This window comes from Mus musculus, chromosome Y (assembly GCF_000001635.26).
Source record: "Mus musculus strain C57BL/6J chromosome Y, GRCm38.p6 C57BL/6J".
NCBI classification, from domain to species: Eukaryota; Metazoa; Chordata; class Mammalia; order Rodentia; family Muridae; genus Mus; species Mus musculus.
This window is the reverse complement of record NC_000087.7, coordinates 75716354-75742408: the sequence shown is the minus strand read 5'-3', so window position 1 is coordinate 75742408 and position 26055 is coordinate 75716354. Positions and strand designations below refer to the sequence as shown.

The 26055-nt window shown below is 35.4% G+C and overlaps 1 protein-coding gene across 1 annotated transcript; it reads right to left on the bottom strand.

Moving 5' to 3' along the window:
• Positions 1-1056: 1056 nt before the first annotated feature.
• On the bottom strand, positions 1057-25663 carry Gm20850 (predicted gene, 20850). Its single transcript, XM_030251612.1, has 9 exons — positions 25546-25663; positions 20137-20203; positions 19447-19481; positions 12373-12439; positions 11757-11791; positions 4451-4568; positions 3584-3683; positions 1446-1544; positions 1057-1086 (listed from the first exon to the last, which is right to left on the bottom strand). Exons 1-9 carry the CDS (start codon positions 25661-25663, stop codon positions 1057-1059), a joined length of 669 nt encoding a protein of 222 aa, XP_030107472.1.
• Positions 25664-26055: the final 392 nt, after the last annotated feature.

The window sequence follows — 26055 nt, the reverse complement described above, 5'->3', positions numbered from 1 at the left end:
AGACCAAATTGTGATAAAGCTCAAGGAGAGGCATCAAGGCCTGACACTATTACTGATGCTATTCTGTGCTCACAAAAAATGGGCTTATCATGACTGCTCTCTGAAAGACCAAACCAGCAGGTGAAAGAGTCAGATGCTCAAATTTATATGCAACAAATAGACAGAAGCTGGGAACCCCTGTGGATGAATTGGGGAAAAGCTGGAAGAAGCTGAGGAAGAGGTCTACCCGGTAGGAGGACCAACAATCTCAAATAACTTGGACCTCCCAGGATGTCTCAGACACTGAGCCAGCAACCAGGCTTCATACACCAGATGATATAAAGCCACCAACACATATACAGAAAAGGACTGCCAGGTCTGGACTCAGTCAGATGAGGTCCATCTAATCCTCAAGGGACTTCAGGCCCCAGGGAGCAGGGAGGTCTGGTGGAGAGGGGACAGGATGGTGGGGACATACTCTTGGAGATGGGGATTGTGGGCTTGGGGCCCTGGGAGCATGGGGGCATATAGGCAGGAGATATGGGGTGTGGAACAGTAAGAGGGGGAACTAGGAGAAGAATAAAATCTCGACTTTAAAAAAAGTATAAGAATAAATTTTAAATAATTCAACTATATTAGTGTGTGGAATTTCAATCCACGGGACTATATACCATTCACATATTCATTTAGATTTCCTTTGGAAGTTAATATAAAGATGCACTTACACTTAAACAAGAAAATGATTAAAGATATTTAAAAATAAAGAAGTTCTATTTTAACTCTAAAGGTATAACTGCTAGTTAACTTTGTAATCACATCACTGGGATTAACTTCCTTCTCAGAATCATCAGAATAACAAGGATTAAAGAAACTTTAAAACTCTGTTTCATAGGAAACAAAAAAGTTAGAGATTTTTTTTATTTGTTTTATATATATACCAGCAAGTGAAAATTTTTCATGCTTCATTTTTCTGAAGATGGGAAAGTAGAAGAGTACTTCAGATTATTCTCCATGATGGCTCTTTCAAACATAGACATTTTTTTTTCTCAGTTCACCATCTACACCAAAAAGCATATCTTAGTTCTTGGTCCCCAAGTTCATCAAAACCTAAAACAGAAAAGTACCTCTTATTAAATAAATTCCCAAGGATACAAATATGAAAGATTCTGTGCAGATGATGTATAGGGTAAAGGTTAAGGTCAGGATTAGAATTAGGGTTAGTGTTAGGGTTATGTTTAATAAAGCAGGATAATTATAGTGTTATTAAAGTATGAGGTACATCTGAGGTCAAATTCCCATTTTATCATTTTATATCTTTAATAATTCATACAAAGCCATTAGGATTTTATGGATAATAGCAGTCATTTCAGTAAGAAATAATTCAAAATAATAAGTAGTTAAAACTTTATGATTATTAAAACATATTTAGATTCCTAAGGTCATTTTATGGACCATGTGCAACATACCTCCATGGACTTCTCATGCATTTCTTTAACTGCTTCCAGGGTCTGGTTCTGACTACATTTGGACAGTTTCAATGCTTGTTGTTCTTTTTGACAACTATTCTACAAATGTAAAAGGAAAACATTAGTATAACAATTCTGTTTATTTTTGTTGTTACTGCCATGCAACATGCATGGTAGTCTAACAATAAAACACTAAATGTATATCTAATACTAAAACATTTATGTGAGCAAAAATAATTCTATATGAAAGTTAAAAGGAATAGTTTTCCAACTGATTTAAAATTTTAACAACTATTTTGACTAAATATATATATATATTTACAATAATATGAAATAACATTATGCTACCAATTGTGGGGTAGGAATTTTTTTTAATGTGAAAGAGTTTTTCATAATGCACAGACTGGCCTTAGCCTCCCAAGTTCTTATGTTTATAGGCATGCACCATGTATACATGAACTCGGTAAAATCCTAGTCTTGGAAGCTTAGATTGGTTTTCTCTAGATTCCAATCTCAAGCAACATATAGAAGTAGTAACATAAAGTTCTCATTGTATTCTTTAGGGTTGCGCACAACCATGATAATTTGCATTTAAAAAAAATTAAGACAAGCCCTTTACACCTTTTCACCTTGGGCTACTACAATCCTGTTTTGCCCTTTATTCACTGTGATCAATTTTTTACCTCACATTTGCACTCAAATCATCATAATTAAGTAAAATTACCTCTAATTTGCAATGCTTATCTTTAAAAAAAGTGCACCTGCATACATTTGGAGACAAAGGGTTAATATTGGGTGTCATCTTTGATTTCACAGTACTGTTTCAGAGACAGAATCTCACTAAACCTAGAGCTCATCATTTATGCTACACCTGGTGGCTACAAAGATCTGGAGATCTTCTTTTCTCTGAACTAAATCTGAGATTGGTTGTTTTAAAATGCTCACAACCACACCAACTTTTTTTTGTTGTTGTGGTGTTGGTTTGTTTTTAGTGTTGCTAGTTTGTTGTTGTTTATTTTGTTGTTGGTGGTGGTGGTGTGGGCATTCATCCCAATGCAGGGAATATAAGCTGGGGTCTCCATGCCTACACGGGAGAAAGATTACCAATTAAACCATCTTCCAGCCCTGTAAATCAATCTTATTGGGCCCACATGCAGCATATGACACATTTAGGGATCTTTTCTTCTTTAAAACTTTCCTTCACTCATGGTAGTTTTCTTTCTACCAGTGGTTCTCTTCCTTTACTGGCTCCCTCTCACCAGCTGCCATATGCAGAATTACAAATTTTGAAGTACCCTGCTGTTCTGTCTTTAGACTCCTTATTTACAGGGATGATCACTTTCCCTTGAAATGTCATCCAGAGTCCAATGTTTAAAAACTGTCTTCAATTGGAGTATTTATTATTTATCTTTAGTTCCTATCTCTTTCCAGAACTGACTCATAATGGCAGGTTCCTCAATGCCTTCTGAGGCAAGAATGAATTTGCTGTTCCTTTCAAATTGAATACTTTCCAAACTATTAACCAGTAAATAAAATAAAATGGTTAATATGATTATCGTTGTCTCAGATCTTACTTGGAAACCAGGTGATGACTCTACAGGTAGAGTAATGGAGACGTGATCTAAAATTGTTTGCTGATATTCTTCCACAGGAAAATTCTTCCAGGGCTGTTGAGATTGTTTGTTTCCATCCTCTGTTGTTACTAAATCTTTACTAAATTTAGGACTGTAAGAACTGATTTACCAAATTGAGTTGGTTTTTTAATATAAACAACAGAGTCCAGGTGAAACCAATAAATAAGCTTTCTCTCTTCTTTGAACTCTGATATATTGTGTTTTTTTTTGTTTTTTTTTGTTTTTTGTTTTTTTTTTTTTTTTAGTCACTGGTAATCATCTCTTGATCTTTCTGCAAATGTCTGCCTCTTGAAAATTTATGATCTGGTATACCATAAAATGCCTAGTCGTTTTCATTGATATAGTATGCAATCAATAGTTTATATCTCAGTAAGACTAGAACAGAAGCAAGGATAGATAGATAATGGAACTTAATTTAGTTTCATATGCTCAACTCAAGGCTAGTTGTTCCATTCCTACTTAGTAATACTAGGTTAAATATTAAGTTTTTTTTATGGTACCAACCACTGATTTTTCTTTTTCTTCATTGAATTTCTGTACATCCATATCAGACTTCTGAAATGTAGTTATATACTGCTCACAAAATTTGTTGTTGATGTTCTTCCTGTAAAGCACAGTAACAAAAGCAGGCACATTTCATACCAATATGAAAATGAACACTCAGAACAAATTCAATTGAACATTTCATACTATAAAAAGAAAAATAGCAGTATAAAATATCTAATGGGAAATCATTATAGATTTTTCCGCTAACATATTATCAGAGAGGTTTTCATTTACGTTTTAGCTTTTCAAAATTAAAGAAATATAAACACACACAACACACACGTAACACACACACACACACACACACACACACACACACACATATATATATATATATATATATATGTACAAAATTTAATTATATTTCAATGTGGTTTTTTTTTTCATTATTTTCTACCAAATATAAGTTCTAATTTATTTTTCATACATTGCCTTAGTAAAGACAGTGCAAAACATGTCAACTAAAATATACAAATTGTCTGCATATGTAATTGTAGTTGTTCCTTTTGAATATTGTTAAACATAATAATCCATAAATTACATTCCTAAGACTATGTGCAAGACTTCTGTATTTCCACAATGAATGTAAATTAAAATTTAAATCTCATTAACATTGACTTAAAGCAGAAAATAAAATTTTCATAGATTTCTATGAATTAGATTTAGTTTGCTTGAAGGCATGATGTTATAGGGTTAACTGTTTAGACAAAATCAAAGCCACACATTTTTACTAAAGAATCAGACATGATATAATTTTTTTAAACTTCAGCCACATATAATTTTTAAAATGATACACATTTGACCCTACAAATATAACAACTCTACCTCTCTCGTTCGTTCGTTTTGCAAAATCTTTCTAATTTCTGGTTGCTGCCTTTGAAAGATTCTTTGACATAAGTTTCCATCCATTTTCTCTTTATGTGAAGCGTCTTATAAATGTCATCTATATTAAAAATAAAGAGTCATTTTGAAGAAAAATTAGATGATTCCATGTATTCAAGTAAAAATAGATATAGATAAATTTCATTCAATAATGCTATGGAAACTTAAAATTAAATGATAGATATCACAAACATGCTTCATACTTTAGAATACTTAGGGTTTGGTATGTTCAGATGAAGGATGTTCAACCTGTAAAGTCTACAGAAATGTTCCACAACATAGAAAAAAACAGTCCATGTATTTTGGATAAGAAATATCTAATCTTATCTGAATTTTAATTTCTGTAAGGAAAATAATTTTGAGCTTCAAGAACAGTTTTCAAAAGAACAAATGCACAAAACAAAGGATCAAAAGTATACTTAATTCTTCATAAGGAAACACTTTTAATAAAGGCTAATTCTTTTCCAAATCTAAAAAAGATGATGCAACTGAAAGAACAAACTTGACTGTGGAACTGTTAGACCCATTGTTTAAAATATTCAATTAAAATAAGAGGGCAACCGGTCATATTGGTTCCCATGTTAATCCTAGTATTCTGGAGGAAAAGGCAGAGAGATATTTGTGTGTTCCAGGTTAACCTGGTCAACATACTGAGTTCCAGGACAGACAGAGCTACAAATGAGACCCTGTCAGAATCAAACCTGCGTTTGATTCCTAGCACCTACATAATGTGCACAAATATCTCCAACTCCAGTTCCAGGGGATGTGATGCCCTGTTCTAAATTCTGCATGCACCAGGTACATATGTATATGACTCACAGACATACTTATAGGCAAAATACCTATATAAATAAAAATAGATAAAAATGTTAAAATCTATGTTTAAAACAATGATCTCCAAGTTTTTTTTAATCAAAATAAAATTATTTCTAAAGTGAATTGGTAATTATATTTCAGAACATATCCTTTAAAAAAACACTTGAAGAAAATTATGGTAGGAACTTTTGATCAGTAACTGCTGCAGTTCATGAAAATTGTAATGCTTCAGAAAATGTTTAGTACCTTTCTAGCATGCACAGTTAGCTTTCAGTAACTAGGATGAAGCTATATTTCGGTGTACATGTTTAATATTCTCACCATCCATAGTACTAGACAAAATCAGATTATTAAATGATTATTCTGCCTCCTCTAAATAGAGCAAATCCTTCAGTTGAAAAAAATAATTTGGTAAAATGGGTAACTTGAAAGAAGCAAAATATTATTTTTTAAAAATATAATATTGTTTCATGGGGGTAGAGATATGGCTCAGCAGTTAAGAGTACTTCCTGTTCTTTGCAAAGGACATAGGTTTGGTGTCTAGCACTCATATGGTGGCTCACAACTATCTGACTCCAGTTCCAGGTATCTGAAATAATCAACTGATATCTGAACAACAGGTGCACATGTGGTGCACATATATAACTGTAAGCAAAACACTAATACACATAAATAAGTCCAAAAATAGGTATTAGGAGCATTGTTTAGTAAGCCATGTAAAGATGTTTTTTTTGTGTGTATGATCCTAGTATTGGAAGCTTAAGCAGGAGATTTCCAGTGTAAAGACTGCATAGGTTAAATAGGAAAATGCAGGCCAGCCTGAACTACATAATGACACCATATCTCAAAGACAAGTTACTGTCTTCTGAGAAAGCTCACTTAGCATTCAGTTACATATAATTTAAAACAGATACTTTCGAATCTGAGTATCATTCTCTCATTGTTTAGTAAGTTGTCTTCCACTTACAGTTACATAATTCATTTCATAAAAAGAAAAAAAAAAACAATGAAGGGATTGGAGAGATGATTCAGCAGTTAAGAGCACTGGTTCCCTTCCAGCTTTCTGAGATTGGAGTACCAAAACCCACAAGGTGGCTCACTACCTATAACTTCAGTTTCAGGGGATTCAAGGCCTTCATCTGGCTTCCTCAGGTACAAGACACACTAGTTGTGCACATACACACGTGAAAGAAAAAAAAAACAATAACCATAACATAAAATTTAAAAATAAGTTATAAGGGTTACATTAAAGAATTCAGTTTTGCACTGTGCCATATAAAGAAGGAAGCACAGAAGACTCCTAGAAAAGAAACTGACTTAATATAAAATTAGCGCTGGATCAATGAAAATATGTTTCATGTACAGAATTTTGTATACATATCACTTAGCTATGAGTACATGGAACTGTGAAATTGTTTACATCTATTTTTTTTTCCTTTTAAAATTCCTTCAAAGCTGTTACAAAAAAGCCTCAGTAGTCAAGAGGGCCTACTGTGAAAAGAGGAGGTTCACAAAGTACTTTTTTTTGTTTTTTAAGGTAAGTAATGTTACTTCATGCTTATCAAAGGATAATTCATCAAAGATGAACTCACAATTCTGAATATCTATGCTCCAAATACAAGGGCAACCAAATTCATAAAGAAATTTTACTAGAACTCAAAGTACATATTGTACCCCATATAATAATAGTGAGAAACTTCAACACCCCACTCTGAGCAACGCAGAGGTCCTGGAAAAAAAGAAATGAAAAAGAGACACTGTGAAACTAATGAGAATTTATGAAACAATTGGATTCATCAGATACATATATATGTATCTGTCACACACACACAGACACACACATCCAAACATGCACACATATATTGAAGCAAATTCACACACAGTTCTCACTAGATGAAGAAAAATTATTTGAAAAAAATTCAACAAACCTTCATGATAATAGTCTTGGATAGATTAAGAATTTTAAGCACATACCTAAATATAGAAGCAAACCAGAAGCCAACATCAAATTAAATGGAAAGAAACTTGATGCAATCCCACTAAAATAAGACAAGACAGGACTAGACAAGGCTTCTTACTCTTTCCCTACCAATTCACTATAGTACTACAAGTTCTAGACAGAGCAACTAGAAAACAAAAATTGGTCAAAGGAATAAAAATTGGAAAGGAATAAATCAAAATATCACTATTAGCAGATAATAAAATAGTATACTTAAGTGACCACAAAAATTCCATCAGAGAACCCATAAACCTGAAAAACAACTTCAGCAAAGTGGATAGATATACAATTAACTCAAACAAAACAGTACCTTTCTTCTACTCAAAAGATAAACAGGATGAAAGGCAATTATGGAAACAACACCTTTCAAAAGTCACAAATTATAGTTCCTTGATGTGACTCAAACCAAGCAGGTGAAAGATTTCTATGACAAGAACTTCAAGTCTCTGAAGAAAGAAACTGAAAAATCTCAGAAGATGGAAAGGTCTCCCATGGTCATAGATTAAGTTAGTAAAAATGGCTGTCTTCCCAAAAGCAATCTACAGATTCCATGCACTCTCCATCAAAATTTAAACTCAATTCTTCGTAGAGACAGAAAGAGCAATATGCAAAACCATTCGGAATATCAAAACTCCAGAATATCCCAAAACTATTCTCAACAATAAAAGAACTTCAGGGGGAATCATCCCTGACCTTAAGCTGTATTATGCAGAAATAGTGATAAAAAATGTATGGTAATGGTACAGAGACAATGCCTTCATGAAATGGAGAGATCTAAAATATATCATCCTGTGTGATCTCAAAGGAAAAAAAAAACATGGTATGCACTCACTGATAAGTGGATATTATCCTAAAAGCTCAGAATACCCAAAATGTAATTCACAGACCACATGAAGCTGAAGAAGAAGGAAGACAAAAGTGTAGGTGTTTCAGTCCTTCTTAGAATGGGGAACATAATATTCCTGATAGGAAATGTGGAGATCAGGGCAGAGACTTAAGGAATGACCATCCAGATTCTGTCCAACCTTTGGATCCATCCCATATACAGAAACCAGACACAGTCACTATTGTGGATACCAACAAGTGCTTGCTGATAGGAGCATAATATGACTGCCTCCTGAGAGGCTCTGCCAGGGCTTGGCAAGAACAGAGGCTGATGCTCACAGCCAACAATCAGACTGATCATGGGGTCCCCAGGGGAGCAGTTAGAGGAAGAACTGAAGGAGCTGAAGGGGTTTGCAACCTTACAGGAAGAACAACAATATGAACCGAGCAGACAGACCAGAGCACTCAGGGACTAAGCCACCAAACAAAGAGGGGCACCCATGACTCTAGTGGCATATAGAGCAGAGGATGGTATTGTCAGACATCAGTGGGAGGAGAGGTCCTTGGTCCTGTGAAAGCTCCATGCCCCAGTGTAGGCAAATGCCAGGGTAGGGAGGTGGAGTATGTGGGTGAGGGAACAGGCTCATAGAAACAAAGCAAGTGTCAAATGGAATAGGGATTTCCTGGGATTAAACCAGGAAATGGCTGATATTTGAAATGTAAATAAATACACACACACTCACACACACACTCACTCACACACACACACACACACACACACACACACACACACACACACACACACACAGATGGCTTTAACTGTGTCTTCAGGTGGGTTTACATCTAATCACAGGATGATCTAAATTTTTCCCATTCCTGCTAGTTTTTTGATAAATTAGAGTAAATGTGTCTGCATCTCAATCTCCAAATAAAATCATAGTTGCTCTTATCACAACCAAGCTCCTCAAACTTTTTCATCACAATACAAATCTAAGACAAATCTTAAATATAAAATTCTTCCTGGCTGGACAAATATTTTACTGCTACAGCAAGAAGCTCTGGTTTCAATCTTCAGGAATGAAAAATAAAAACCCCCAAAATTTAGATATAAAAAATAAAGAAGGCATGATTCCTCGGGCCCCATTACATTTCTGAGGCTGAGGACTTCAGGTACAAGGCCAGTCCAGGCTGCAATTGAGGTTTCAGACAATCCTGAGATATAGAGCTAGAGGTTACTTTCCTAAACCAAAACAACAAATAAATAAAGACAGCCTGGTCTGAATTATGTCTGAATTCCCAGCACTTCTGAGGCTGAGAGAAGCCTCTAGTATTTGAGGCAGTTTGGAACCTATATATAGAAATTTCGGCAATGTGGCATTTTCACAACACGTTAAAATGTAGACTGGTCTTCAGTTTCTTTTTAATAAATTCCTGGTGGGAAGCAGTTGCACAGAAGAGGGTTTTGTCTGTTTCATCCACTAAGTGAAGTCCAGTTTACTCACACCTCACATCCCCAGTCCCCAAGAATACTTTCAGGGTCTCCATTTCCTTGGCCTTCCTGATTTCTGCTAGGAGCTAGTCTGTTCAAACTCTTGCAGTTACAGTGAAGTTCTCAGTTTTTCTCAGCAGAGGCCTAAGTGGGAAAGGTCGATTGTGAACCTGGAAGTAGCAACTTCCTGAGTCCAGTGAGGGTCACCTAATCTCATTACTCCTGAAGAAACACCTCCAAAACTCCACCTTCATCCCCACCCAGACCCCTAGCTGAACCAGGATTAACCAACAGACAATTGACTACCTCCACTGAGACTTCATCCTACCATGATTCCTCAAGAATTTTGCTTCCTCAAGAACTCTTTGTAGCCACCATACTGGGTAACAGGGTTTGAACAGCAGGAAAATAATCTCAGCCAAGCCCATTGCTGATTGGCTGTGTTTGCACATGAGTACTAAGGGTAAGAGAGGCTCTTTCAGTCATCTGTGATTAAAGCTTCAAAAAGCGGGTAGTATTTTAACTTCCACTACTACCCAGAGGCTTTCCATTTTCTAAGTTTGCAATACTAACTTGAAAGTTAAAATAAAATGAACTCCAAAGACGACTCTCCTACTTTGTTTCAGATGAAGGAACTGTTCTGTGTAACTCTAAATTGTTTTTTTTGTTTGTTTGTTTGTTTGTTTTGTTTTTTTTGTTTCTTTTTTTTTTGTTTTGTTTTTTAAACTAAAGTGTTTTTGCATGTTTGTATTTATATAACATGTATGACTAGTTCCCCTAGAAACTAGAATAGGATGCCAAAATCCCTGGATCTAGAATTAAAAATGATTTTGAGAATTATGTGGGTTCTAGGAACTAAACCTTGGTTCTGTACAAAAGCAACAGGTGTTCTTAATTTCTAAGCCATCTTTCCATTCCTATCCTGTGTGTGTTTTAAGGTGTGCTGGACCATTTCTCACGATAGATGTTTAATTTTACTATATAATGGAGAGTATAAAAAATGACTTTGTTAATGTTGTCTATTTCCAGAAACAGAAAAACAAACAAACAAACAAACAAAACAGCAACAAAAAAACCATAATTTTAATGGATTGTGTAAATCATAAATAGTTTCAGGATAAAAATGGAGTGTATACATTTCAGTATATGGGTGCATAAGGAGGCCAGATATAGACATCTGTTTTATTCTCAATTATATTCCAAATTTCTTTTTCATTTTCAGTTTTTTTTTCAAGTCAGGGTTTATCTGTATAGCTCTGGTTAACCAGGAACTCACCCTGTATACCAGGGTGGCATCAAAATCAAAAATCTCCCTGCCTCTGCCTCCCAACGTCTGGGATTAAGGCATGTGCCACCACTGACTGACCCAACTTAAAACTTGAGATAGGTTCTCTCTGAATATGCACCTAACCAATGCCACTACCTCGGCTAGCCAGCAAGCTGTCTCCACCTACTCAGCACTGGTTGGCAGCCTGCATTTTAGAAGTGGATTCTAGGCCCCCACTTTTATTTTCAAGAAAAACATTTTACTAAAACAGCCATCTCTCTAGCCACTCTTCAAGGTTTGTTCTGTTGCTATAGACACTGCAATTTTTTGTTTGTTTGTTTTTTGTTTGTTGGGTTTCTTTTTCTATTTCTCTAATCATGCCTAAGTTTAGGCTCCTAAAATGCTTAGTGGTGGTTTTGCTTGTTTCCTTACAACAGCAAATTGGTTTTCTTGCTCACTTTACAATTTGCAGCTAATTTGGCACACTGGACGAACTGACATTTCATTTACTAGTCTTATTGCTGTGTTTTGTTTCTTTGGTGCTTTTTTTTTTTTTTTTTTTTTTTTTAATTTGCTGGGTTTGTTTTTTTTTTGCTGGTTTTTTGTTTTTGTTTTTGTTTTCACCACTGAAGATGAAATTTATAACTTTTAATGGTGCTTTACCACTGAGCTACATCTTTAGTTAATCTTTAGTTTTGAATGTTGGATGAGAAGTTATCTGTGTGTATTTTTTAAAGAAAACTATAATTTCTGTGAAGCCTACAATTATCCCCCTATGCTATAGGTTCTATAGAGATCTGTTTCCCTCGTTTGGCCTCTTCAAGAAACAGGGAAATATTTCTAAAACACATACCTCCAGATTTATCCAACATACTGCCTACTTCATGTCTGTGAAGACAGAACAATAAAAAATTAAAGCAAGAAATATAGTAGACTGGTAGGCCATTTTTTTTACCACACACAAAACTTTACACAGAACCTTCTTTAATTTTTTATAATAAATATATAATGTTTGGTTTGGAACAAATGTCATATGCATGTAAAATATATGGTGGACTACCAACTTGAACTTGGATTATTTACTTTTAACAATTCATACGTTTACACCCCACAAGGAGTTTATTCATAACTCTCCCACAATTGCCAAGACCCTTTTTTCCCCCAGATAGTCCCCTACTTATTTTTATGATGTTTCTCCTTTTCTTTGAGTGTGTCAAAGATCACATGCAGGTGGTCCTATTGTATGAGTTCCTATGTGTTTGTGATCACAAAGTCTAAAGGATCCCAAGCTGGGCTTGAACTTAACATATATCAGCATCTGACATTGAAATGCTGATCTTCCTGAATCTAGTTTTCCAGTGAAGGTAACACAAACACTACTTTTGAAGTACTCTATTGAACTGGCAAAAAAAAAAAAAAAAAAGAAAGAAAAAAAAAGAGAAAAAAAGAAAAAGAATTGAAAATATTACCCCATGTCTTCATCTCCTTTTACTTGAGGCGATATATTTTCATCTTTACCAATTGCTGGATTATTTACTGTATTGACAATAGAAAATGTAAACATTTGAAAGTATGCAATATTAGTAATAGTTAATAAAGTACTATCAATTTGAATTTCTTTGGAAAAACTGCCCATTTTGAGTTTTTGAAACAGATTTTAAAAATTAAGTAAAATTAAGTACATCCAGGAAATCTAGGACACAAGGAGAAGAAAAAACATAAGGATAACAGGTATAGATGAGAAGTAAGATTTCCAAATTATAGGGCCAGTGAATATCTTCAACAAAACTATAAAAGAAACCTTTCCTAACCTAATGAAAGAGATGTCCATGAACATACAAGAAGCATGCAGAACTCCAAATAGTTTGGACCAGAAAAACAACAACAAAAACAAAAATCCCTGCCATCATATATTAATCAAAGCACCAAATGAACAAAACAAAGAAAGAATATTAAAAGCAGTAAGGTAAAATGGTCAAGTAACATATACAGGAATTCCTATCAGAATTACACCTAACTTCTCCCCAGAGACTATGAAAGCCATAAGATCCACGGTAGATATCATACAGACACTAAGAGAGCAGAAATAAGAGCCAAAGCTATAATATGCAGTAAAACTATTTTACCATAGATTGAGAAAACAAGGTATTCCGTGAAAAAACAATATTTACACAATATCTTTGAACAAACCAAACCCTTCAAGGGATAATAAAGGGAAAACTCCAATATAAGGAGGGAAATCACATGCTAGCAAAAGCAAGATATTAATCTTGAAGTAAACCTAAAAGAAGATAGCTACATGAACAAAATTCCAACAAAAATAACAGGAAGAAACAAAGACTTTGTCTTAGTATCTCTTAATATCACCATATTCTATTCACCAATTAGAAAGAAATAGACAAACAGACTGGATGTGTAAGCAAGACCCAGCATACCAGAAACAAACCTCAGGGACAAAGACAGACATTTCCTCACAGTAAAAGGCTGGAAAACAATTTTCTAAGCAAATGTTCCAAAGAAACAAATTTGGAGTAGCCATTCTAATATCAAATAAATTTGACTTTCAACCCAATGTTATCAAAAAAGACAAGGAGTGACACTTCATATTCATCAAAGTTAAAATTTACCAAGATGAATTTTCAATTCTAAACATTTATAGTCCAAATGCAATGGCATCCATATTCATATAAGAAACTTTAGTACAGCTCAAAATGCACATTGCACCACACACAATAATAGCAGAAGACTTCAACAACCCTCCTCATCAATGGAAAGATCCTGGAAAGAAAAATTAAAAAAGACACAGTTAAACTAACAGAAGTTATGAAACAAATACATTAGTTGATATCTATAGAACATTTTATTCTAGAACAAAAATTGTCCATTCTGCTCAGCACCTCATGACGCCTTCTCCAAAATTAACAATATAATCAGTCACAAAACATGCCTCAACAGATATAAAAATATCCAAATAATCTCATACATCCTATCTAATCACCAAGGACTAAGGCTGATCTGAAATAATAATATAAATAATTGAAAACCCATGTACACGTAGAAGGTGAACAAAAATCCAGTCAGTGATAAATCAGGTAGGGAAGAAATAAAAAAAAAAATAAATGTAAGACTTTTTAGAGTTTAAAAAAAATGAAGTTACTACATTCTGAAAGTTGTGGAACACAACTAAAGCAGTGTTAAAGGGAATCTCATAGCTCTGAATGCCTCTAAATAGAAACTGGAGAGAAGATACAGTAGTAGGTTGACAGCACACCTAAAACCCCTTGAATAACAGGAAGGAAATTCACCCAAGAGGAGTTGAAGGCAGGAACTAATCACACTCAGGGCTGAAATCAAACAAGTGGAAACAAAGGAACTATAACATAAAATCAAACAAACTAGGAGCTGGACCTTTGAGAAAGTCAACAAGATAGATAAAACATAAGCCAGACTAATTACAGGGCACAGGGAAAATATCAACATTAACAAAACCAGTAATGAAAAGGGAGACATAACAACAGATACTTAGTAAATCCAAAAAAATCATCAGATCCTACTATATAAGCCTGTAACTTAGCAAAAGTGGAAAATCTGGATGAATTGGACAATTATCTAGACAGATGTCAGGTACTAAATTTCAATCAGGTTGAGATAAAACCTGTAAACTCTCCCATAATCCCCAAAGAAATAGAAGCAGTCATTAAGAGCTCCCCCCTCAAAAAAAAAAAAATAAAGCCCCGTATCTGATGGGTTTAGTACAGATTTCTATCAGGCTTTCAATGAAACACCAATACCAACAATCTTCAATCTATTATGCAAAAACAAAAGAAAATGAACACTACTTAATTTGTTCTATGAAGCCACATTTACTCTTATACCCAAACCATACAAAAACCCAATGAAGACAGGATACTTCAGACCAATTTAACTTATAAATATTGATGCAAAAATACTCAATAACATCCTGTAAAACACAATCCAAGAACACATCAAAATGATCATCCTTCATGATCAAGCTGCTTCATCCCAGGGATACAGGAATGGTTCAATATATGGGAATCCATCAATGTAATCCAATATGTAAAGAATCTCAAGGAAAAAAACACAGTATTATCTCATTAGACGCTGAGGAATCATTTAAAAAAAATCAACACACCTTCATGATGAAGTCTTGGATAGATTCAGAAAGCAAGGCCCATAACTAAACATAGTAGCAAACCAGGATCCAACATCAAAATAAATGGAGAGAAACTCGATGCAATCCCACTAATATATGACAAGGCTTCCCACTCTCTCCCTACCTATTCACTATAGTACTAGAAGTTCTAGCCAGATTAAATAGACAACAAAAAGAGGTCAAAAAGTTAAAAATTGGAAAAGAACAAATGAAAATATCACTATTAATAGGTAATAAGATAGTATATTTAGTGACCCCAAAAAAATCCTCTAAAGAACCCTTAAGCCTGAGAAACAACTTTAGCAAAGTGATTGGATATACAATTAACTCAAATAGATCAGTAGCCTTCCTCTACTCAAAGGATAAACAGGCTGAAAAGGAAGTTATGGAAGCAACACTCTTCACAATAGTCTCATATTTTAATACCTTGGTGTGACACGAAAAAAGCAAGTCAAAGTTCTGTAGGACAAGAACTTCATGTCTCTGAAGATAGAATTGAAATTCTCAGAAGATGGAAAGATCTCCCATGGCCATAGATTGGTGTCCCAAATAATTTAGTAAAAATGTCTATCTTGCCATAAGTAAGCTCTGATTCCATGCCCTCTCCATCCATATTCAAACTTAATTCTTTATAAAGATAGAAAGAGCAATATGCAAAATCATTTGGAATAACGAAAATCCAGGATATTGTAAAACTATTCACAACAATAAAAGAACTTCAGGGGGAATCATCCCTGACCTCAAGCTGTATTATAGAGAAATAGTGATAAAAATGTATAGTGACCATAAAGAAAAAATGACTTCAGGAAGTTCACACGAAAACGGATATGTCTAAAGTATATCATCCTGTATGAGGTAACACAATCCCAAAGGAAAAAATATGGTATGCACTCACTGATAAGTGGATATTATCCTAAAAGTTCAGAATACCCAAAATGTAATTCACAGACCACATAAACCTTAAGAAGGAAGAAAAAAGTGTGCATGTTTCCGTCCTTCTCAGAATGGGGAACAAAATACTACTGGGAGGAAATATGGAGACAAAGTGCAGGGCAGAGACTGAAGGAACGACCATTCAGAATCTGCCCCACCTGTGGATCCATCCCGTATATAAACACCAGACCCTGTCACTATTGTGGATACCAACAAATGATTGCTGAAAGGAGCCTAATAAGGCTGTGTCCTTAGGGGCTCTGCCAGAGGTTGGCAAAAACAGAGGCTCATGCTCACAGCCAACAATCAGACTGATTATGGGGTCCACAGTGGAGGAGTTAGAGGAAGGACTGAAGGAGCTGAAGGGGTTTGTAATCTTACAGGAAGAACAATAATATGAACCAAGCAGACCGCCCCCCTCCCCCCAGAGCACTCAGGGACGAAGCCAGCAAACAAAGAGGGGGACCATGGCTCCAGCTAAATACATAGCAGAGGATGTCCTTGTCAAACATCAGTGAGAGGAGAGGTCCTTGATCATGTGAAGTTTGGTGTCCCAGTGTAGGCAAATACCAGAGCAGGGACATGGGTGTTGGTGGGTGGGAAAACATGCTCATAGAAGCAGAGGGAGGGTGGAATGGTAAAGGGAATTTCTGGGGTGAAACCAGGAAATGACTAATATTTGAAATGTAAATAAACACACACACACACACACACACACACCTAATATGATGGCTTTAACTGTGACTTCAAGTGGGTTTATATGCAATCACAGGATGATCTAAATTTTGGTCCCATTGTTGCTAGGGTTTTGATAAATTAGAGTAAATGTGTTTGCATCTCAATCTCCAAATGAAATCATGGTTGCTTTTATCATAACCAAGCTCCTCAATTTTTTTCATCATAATACAAATCTAAAGCAGATCTAAAATATAAAGTTTTTCTGGCTGGACAAATATTTTACTGCTACAGCAAGAAGCTCTGGTTTCAATCTTCAACAAGGAAAAAAGGAATAAAAAACAAACAAACAAACAAACAAACAAACAAAAATTTAAATATAAAAAATAAAGAACACATATTTCCTCAGGCCCAGGTACATTTGTAAGGCTGGGGACTTCAGTTTCAAGGCCAGTCAAAGCTGCAGGTGAGATTTCAGACAATCCTGAGATATAGAGTTAGAGCTTACTGTCCTAAACCAAAACAACAAATAAATAACAACAACCTGGCCTGAATTATGTCTGAAGTCCCAGCACTTCTGAGGCTGAGAGGAGCCTCTGTATTTTGAGGCAATTGGAGCCTATACATAGAAATTTTGGGAATCTGCCATTTTAACAACAGGTAGAGGTAAATGAAGACTGGTTTTCAGTTCGTTTTTAATGAATTCCTGGCAGGCAGCAGCAGCTAAAAGAAGGTTTTAGTCTGTTGGCTCCACTAACTGACTTCCAATTTACTCACTCCTCACCTCCCCAAGCCCCAAGAAGACTTCCAGGGTCTCCAATTCCCTGGCCTTCCTACTTTCTGTTAGAAGATAATTCTGTTCAAACCCCTGCCCTTAGCGAAGTTCTCTGTTTTTCTCAGCAGAGAACTAAGTGGGAAAAGTTGATTGTGAGCCTGGAAGCAGTACCTTCCTGAGTCCAGTGAGGGTCACCTCCTCTCCTTACTCCTAAAGTAACACCTCCACCCCTCCACCTTCTTCCCCACACAGGCCCCCAGCTCAAACAGTATTAATCATCTTTCAACAGACAATTGACTACCTCTACTGAGACTTCTCCCTACCATGCTTCCTCAAGAACCTTGCTTCCACAAGAACTCGGCTTGATGACTACCACAAAGCATACTGGGTAACAGGGTTTGGATAGCGGGAAAACAATCTCAGCCAAGGCCCTTGCTGATTGGCAGTGTTTGCACATGTGTACTAAGGGTGAGAAAGGCTCAATCAGTCGTCTGTCATTGAAGAGCAAAAAGGAGGTAGTATTTTAGCTGCCACTACTACCCAGAGGCTTTCCATTTTCCAAGTTTACAATACTAACTTGAAAGCTAAAATAAAACGGACCCCAAACAAGACTCTCCTACTTTGTTTCAGATGAAGGTGTTGTTGTTTGTAATTTTCAATTGTTTTATTTATTTAAGTAATTTGTTTTTGCATGTTTGTGTTTATAAACATGCATGTGTGGTGCACATAGAAACTAGAAGAGAATTCCAAAACCCATGGATATAGAATTAAAAATGGTTTTGAGCCATTGTGTGGGTCCTAGGAACTAAAACTTGGTTCTGTCCAAGAACAACAAGTGCTCTTAATTTCTAAGCCATCTTTCCATCCCTGTCCTTTGTGTCTTTTAAGGTGTGCTGATCATTTTTCTTGAAAGATGTTTATTTGTACTATACAGTGGAGATTACAAAATTATAACACTTTCTTAATATTGACAATTTGCTCATAGAGAAAAAACAAAAAGACAAAAACCATCATTTTAATGGATTGTATAAATCAGATAAAGAGTATTGTAAAAAACTGATGCATATACATTCCAGTATAAGTATGCATAAGAGGGCGACAAATAGACATTTGCTGCATTCTCAATCACATTCCAACTTCCTTTTTTTTTTTTTTTTTTTTTTTCAAGGCAGGGTTGTAGTCCTGGACCTCACCCTGGTTACCAACTGCTGGGATTATGGCATGAACCACCTCTGACTGCCCAAATTTAAAACATGAGACAGGTTCTCTCTGAATCTGCAGCTCACCAATGCCACTAGCCTGGCTAGCCAGCAAGCTGTCTCCAACTACTTTTCACTGGGTTGCAGCCTGCATTTTTAAAGCCGATTTAAGACCCCCTCCTTAATTTATATACTTTCAAATAAAGCACATTACCAAAACAGCCATCTCTCTAGCCCCTCTGAGAGGTTTGTTCTCTTGTGGTAGCCACTGTATATTTTTTTTTTATTCTCTAATCATGCCTAAGTTTAGGCTCCTAAAATGCTTATTGCTGGTTTTGCTTGTTTCCTTACAAGAGCAAACTGGGTTTCTTGCTCATTTTACAATTTGCAGTTAATTTGGCAAACTGGACAACCTAACATTTCATTTGCAAGACTTATAACTGTGTTTTGCTTGTTTGGTAGGATTTTTGTTAATTTGGTGCATTTGTTGGTTTGTTTGGGGTTTTTATTGTTATTGTTTTGTTTTGTTTCTTTGTTTGTTTTTGTTTGTTTATTTTTGCCACTGAAGATGAAACTCATCACTTTTAAATGGTGATTTACCACTGAGCTACATCTTCAGCTAATCTTGCATTCTGAATGTTTGCTGAGAAGTTATCTCATATGTGTTTTAAAGGAAACTACAATTACTGTGAACCCAAAATTATCCCCTTTTGCTATACAGTCTAGAAATCTGATGCCCTCTTCTGACCTCTTTAAAAAACAGGCAAATACCTCCAAAAACACATACCTTCAGATTTATCCAACATACTGTCTACTTCATCTCTGTGAAGAAAGGAAAATAAAAAAATTAATGTAAGAAATATAGTGGACTGGTAGGCATTTTTCTTACCCACACAAAACTTTAAAAAGAACTTTCTTTTAATTATTTATAATAAATATATAATGTTTGGTTAAGAACAAATGTCATATATATATATATACATATATATATATACATATGTATATGTATGTGTATATATATATGTATGTATGTATGTATGTATACATACATATATATATATATATATATATGTATGTATGTATGTATGTATATATTACATGGTGGAGTATCAAAGTGATCTTGTATCCTTTACTTTTACCAATTCATACATTTACACCCACAGTAGTTTATTCATTACTCTCCCACTCTTGCTGAGACCCTTCTTCTTGCCAGATGGTCCCCCTCTTATTTTCATGATTTTTCTCCTTTTCTTTGTGTGTATATCTTGGAAGATCTCAGGCAGGTGGTCATATTATACTAGTTGCTATGTGTTTGTAATCACAAGGTCTGAAGGACCTCAAGCTGGGCTTGAACTCAACATATAGCAGTGTCTGATTTGTATTGCTATCTTCCTGAATCTACTTCTCCAGTGAAGGTAATACAAACACTACTTATGAAGTAATCTATTGAGCTGGCAAAAAATATTGAAAATGTTACCCCATATCTTCATCTGCTTCTGCTTGAGGCGATATATTCTCATTTTTATCAAATGCTGGGCTCTTTACTGTATTAACAATAGAAAACAGAAACATTTGAAAGGATTCTATATAAGTAATAGTTAATAAAGTACTATCGATTTGAATTTATCTGGAAAAACTCTCCATGTAAATTTTTGGAAGAGATTTTAGAAAGGAAATATTTACACCGAGAAAATCCAGGACACAAGGAGATGACAAAACTTAAGGATAATAGGTATCAATGACAAGTAAGTTTTTCAAATTTAGGGACAGTGAATATATTCAACAAAATTATAGAAGAAAACTTCCCTAACCTAAAGAAAGAGTTGCCTATGAATATACAAGTAGCCTACAAAACTCCAAATAGTTTGGACCACAAGAGAAATTTCTTCCATCATATAGAAATCAAAACTCCAAATGCATAATAAAAAAAAAAAAGAAAAGAAAAAGAAGAATATTAAAAGCACTAAGGGAAAATGGTCAAGTGACTTATAAAGGAAATCCTATCAAAACTATACCTAACTTATCCCCAGAGATTATGAAAGCCATAATATCCAGGTCAGATGTCATACAGACCCTAAGGGAAAAGAAATGCCAGACAAGGCTACTAGACGCATCAAAAAATTTTACAATAGATTGAGAAAACAAGGTATTCTGTGAAAAAAAAAACGATATCTACACAATATGCTCGAACAAATCCAGCCCATCAAGTGGGTAATAATGGGAAAACTCCAATATAAGGAGGGAAATTACACTCTAGAAAAACCAAGAAATTGATCTTGAAGCAAACCTAAAAGAAGAAAGCTACATGAATCACATTCCAACTCTAACAACAAAAATAACAGGAAGCAACAACTACTTTTCCTTAATATCTCATAATATCAGCGGACACAATTCACCAATAAAAAGACATAGAATAACAGACAGGATGTGTAAGCAAGACCAAGCATACTAGAAACAAATCTCAGGGACAAATACAGATATTACCTTAGAGTAAAAGGCTGGAAAACAATTATCCAAGGAAATGTTACAAAGAAACAAGTTGGAGTAGCCATTCTAATATCAAATAAATTCGACTTTCAACCCAAAGTTATCAAAAAAAAAAAAAAAAGAGGAGGGACACTTCATATTCATCAATGTTAAAATTTGCCAAAATGAATTCCCAATTCTGAACATTTATACGCCAAATGCAATGTCATCCACACTCATAAAAGAAACTTTAGTAAAGCTCAAAAACACACATGAATAGAGCATTAAAAGAAACCTTGACTAAATTGGTTTTAGAGACCTGCAGAAAAGATTATGCAGCTCTTTTTCCCTTCACCTTGTTCTGAGTATGGAACACCACAGGGAAATTTAAACTTACACCATTCGAACTCCTCAACTGCCCCCCCCCCCCTTTAACAGAAGCAGGTGGAATGTTTGACCCTCATGTTTCTTTTTCAGAACTCCCAATAGCTCACTTGAAGGACCTACAACTGGTCAGAAAACATGCCTTGGAAATGTTGAAACACAATAAAAAACTTAAACAAAAACAAAAAAAACAAAAAACATACGAACCAGAAACCATCTTGGTGCCACATAAATTTCAAACAGGATTACCTGTCCTGGTCTGGTGCCACCATTCTGGCAAACTTGAACTCAGATCAAAAGGACTTTCCCTGATGATTCTCACAAGCCCTGCTGCCACACCTCCAGCATGTGCCCAGTTCTGGCATCCAGCCTGCCATGGCCCACTGGCCTGGCACTGCTCACACACAGTGGGCACTGCACAGGAACCTCCCTCCCTCCCTCCTCCCAATTGCAAGAGGCTCTTTTGTCTCATTCAATGGGCTTCTGAGGTTCTCAATCTTACATATCCTAAAGCTGTGACCTCATGTTGGCTTTGTTTGTCAGCTTGGCCAGAGGTTTAATTTTCTAACTTATAAGATCAGAACTATGTACTAGAAGGAGTGGGAAATGTGAGACCACAACTTAGAGCGTTTCTCCCTGGAAGGTAAAGCACCTGGACATTCTCCAAGATTGTTTTCCCTGATTTATAAAAATACAGCCAGAAAGAGACTCTATGTTCTCTACAGCCACCAAAAATCCTTTTGGTTTCTGAGCCTTACAGCTAGAGATTCAAAATTGGAGTTTTGACAAGGACATCTGGGCAGAGAAGAACACTCCTCCCATCTCTTCCCAACTCCTCCAAACTCTCCTCCCAACTCATCCCAATTCCTCAGCTAGCTAATAAAAACCTTCTTCTGTCACATCTCAGAGTCATACGCCCCTGCCCTGCACAGTGGAAGGAGTTTGTCCTTAGCTAGCTGATAATAAAACCTCTTGCAGTTTGCATCAGGTGTCGATTTCTCTCAAGTCATTGGGGTGCTGGCCAGCTCATCCCGGGACTTTACTGGACTTGAGAGGAGGTCCATCTTCGGGGTCTTACACATGGAGACCTAATACCAAAACTCTTCAAACTAATATGCAAAATCAAAAGAGAAGGAACACTATTGAATTTGTTCTATGAAGCCAGATTACAATTATATTCAAACCATACAAAAACCCAATGAAGAAAGGAAACTTCAGACCATTTTCCCTTATGAATTTCGAAGCAAAAATACTCAATAAAATCACTGCAAACCAAATAAAAGAATACATCAAAACGATCATCCATCATGGTCAAGTAGACTTCATCCCTGTAATGCAGGGATGGTTTAATATATGGAAATTTGTCAACTTAATCCACTATAGAAACAAACTCAAAGACGAAAACAACATGATCACCTCATTAGATGCTGAGAAAGCATTTGACAAAACACAACACCCATTCATAATAAAAGTCCAGGAAAGGTCAGGAATTCAAGGCCCATATCTAAACATAAAAAAAAAAATACAATAGACAGCAACCGAGTAGGAAACATTAAACTAAATGAAACAATCTCATTAAAATCAGGGACTAGACAAGGCTGCCCACTTTCTTCATACCTATTGAATATAGTAGTTGAAGTCCTAACCAGAGCAATTAGACAACAAAAGGAAAACAAATGAATACAAATTGGAAAGGAAGAAGTCAAAATATCACTATTTCCAGAATATATGATAGCATGTATCAGTGACCCAAAAATGCACCAGAGAAATCGTAACCATATATATGACTTCAGTGCAGTAGGTGAATATAAAATTAACTCAAACATATCAGTGGCCTTTCTCTACTCAAAGGAAAAAGAGGATGAGAAAGAAATTTGGGAAAACTCACCCTTCACAATACTCACAAATAATATAAAATAGCTTGGTGTGACTCTAACTTAGAAAGTGAAAGATATATATGATAAAAACTTCATGTCTCTGAAGAAAGAAATGAAACAAGATCTCAGAACATGGAAAGAACTCCCATGCTCATGGATTGGAAGGATTAATATAGTAAAAATGGCTGTTCTGCCAAAAGTAGTTTATAGATTCAATATAATCCCCATCAAAATTCCAACTCAATTCTTTACTGAGTTAGAAAGGGCAATTTACAAATTCTCCTGGAATTTGAAAAAAACAAACAAGCAACAACAACAACAACAACAACAAAAAACCAACAACAACATCAACAACAAAAAACAAAAACCTGGTATAGGAAAAACTATTCCCAACAATAAAAGAACCTCTTGTGGAATCACCATGCCTGACCTCAAAGTGCACTACAAAGCAATTGTGATAAACACTACATGGTACAGGTATAGTGGTAGACAGGTAGATAAATGAAATAGAACTGAAGTCAGAGAAATAAACCTTTAGTCACTTGATCTTTGACAAAGGAGCTAAAACCATCTAGTGGAAAGGAGACAACATTTTCAACAAATGGTGTTAGTTCAATTGGCAGTTAGCATGTAGGAGAATGTAAATTGATTTATTCTCATCCCCTGTGCAATGCTCAAGTCTAAGTCGATCAAGGGACTGCACATAAAACCAGAGACACTGAAACTTATAGAGGAGAAAGTGGGGAATAGCCTGGAATACATGGGCAAAGGGGGGATATTCTTGAAAAAAAAATACTACCAATGTCTTGTGCTATAAGATTAAAAATGGACAAATGGGACCTCATAAAACTGATAAGGTTATACCCAGAAGTTCAAACTTGTAATAAGGAAACATGCTTCACTTTGTCCATAGCAGCCTTTTGTATAATAACAAGAAGCTGAAATGAACCCAGATGACTCTCTTTAGAGGAATGTATATAGAAAATATGGCACATTTACTTAATGAATTACTACACAGCTATTAAAAACAATGAATTCATGAAATTTTTATACAAATGGATGGATCTGGATGATATCTTCCTAAGAGAGTTAACCCAATCACAAAAAACACACATGATATTCACACATTGATGAGTGGATATTATCCCTGAAGCTCAGAATAACCAAGGTAAAATGTGCAAAACCCATGAAACTGAAGAAGGAAGACCAAAGTGTGGATATGCCGTTCCTTCTTAGAATGGGGAACCAAATAATCATGGAGGGAGTTACAGAGACAAAGATTGGAGCTGAGAATAAAAGAATACAGAGACTGCCTCACTTGGGGATCCATCCCATATACAACCACCAAATCTACTGAAGATGCCAACAAGGGATTGGGTGCAGGAGAATGATATAGTTGTCTCCTGAGAGGATCTGCTAATGCCTGACAAATAAAAAAGTGGATGTTCACAGACATCCTTTGGACTTAGCACAGGGTCCCCAATTATGGAGCTGGAGAAAATACCTAAGGAGCTTAAGGAGTTTGCAGGCCCCTAGAAGAAAAAACAACATGAACTAACAAGTACCCCACAATTCCATGGGATTAAACCACCAATCAATGAAAACAAATAATGGGATATATGATTCCAGCTTCTTATGTAGCAGAGGATGGACTAGTCAGGCATCAATGGGAGGAGAGACACTTGTTCCTGTAAAGATCCTATGCCCCAGTATGGGGGAATACCTGGGTTAGGAATTGGTAGATGATGTGTTGGGGAGATGGGGGAGAGGGGAGAGGACAGGAGATTTTTTGGAGTGGAAACTAGAAACGGGGATAATATTTGAAATGTAAATAAGGAAAAGTTATAATAGAAAAAGAAAGGAAATAATTTATTTGCAAGTTTTATGAAATAAATTCATGTTTGGCAAACATATTATACGAACAATGTTCATGTCTTTTCTTGAGGTGAAATCAAGAAAGTTCTTCTCTCTCAACATATGCTGATATAGTTCCAAGAGTAGGTTTATGTGCTGCAAAACCTTGTATATAGGAATAGAGAGATATAGGTAAAATTAGAAATGAAGTATATGTAAACTCTTAACAAAGACTTCTTCCATTTCAGGTGACTAGGTAAAGTCTAATGAACTGCAGGACACAATTAATACTGGAAATGCGATACCTTCCGAAAGAGCCTCCTCTGAAACTTTTATGTCATCGTCCTCATCATCAAAGTCCAAAAGTAATAAGTAACCTTCCTTTGGTATCACCTTCAATTTCTTAAGAGCCATTCTTCTCATAAGAACTCAGTAGTCTTCTTAGTTTAAAAAAAAAAAACAATAAAAATAAAAAGGAAAAAAAAAGAACTTAGTTACCTGATTAAAAATTATCATTTAAATAATTAAAAATAACAAAAAATCAAATAATTATTTTAGCTCAATGAAAGATCATTTCTTTTTTTACTTAACATGTATATTTTTAATCAATTGCCTTTATCAGAGAGTTCTGTGTACATATTCAATATGGTGATGCATATATATATACACTTACCCGTACCATTTCCTCCGTGTATCCCATTTATCATGTCCCTCTCCCTCACAACTTGTTTTAAAAACTTCTTTAACTCACTTCTTTAAAAACCTCCTTTAGAACCTAAATTATTAGTCTGCCATTTCTCAGTTTAAAAAGAGAC

Excerpts from the sequence above, each read along its gene's own strand:
- Gm20850 (XM_030251612.1), bottom strand. The coding sequence starts at position 25,663 with ATGAGAAGAATGGCTCTTAAGAAATTGAAGGTGATACCAAAGGAAGGT. Across the intron at positions 20,204-25,545 it reads AGAGGAGGCTCTTTCGGAAG|TAAAGAGCCCAGCATTTGAT; the intron begins GTATCGCATTTC and ends TTGTTAATACAG. Across the intron at positions 1,087-1,445 it reads TGCATGAGAAGTCCATGGAG|GTTTTGATGAACTTGGGGAC; the intron begins GTATGTTGCACA and ends TTTCTGTTTTAG.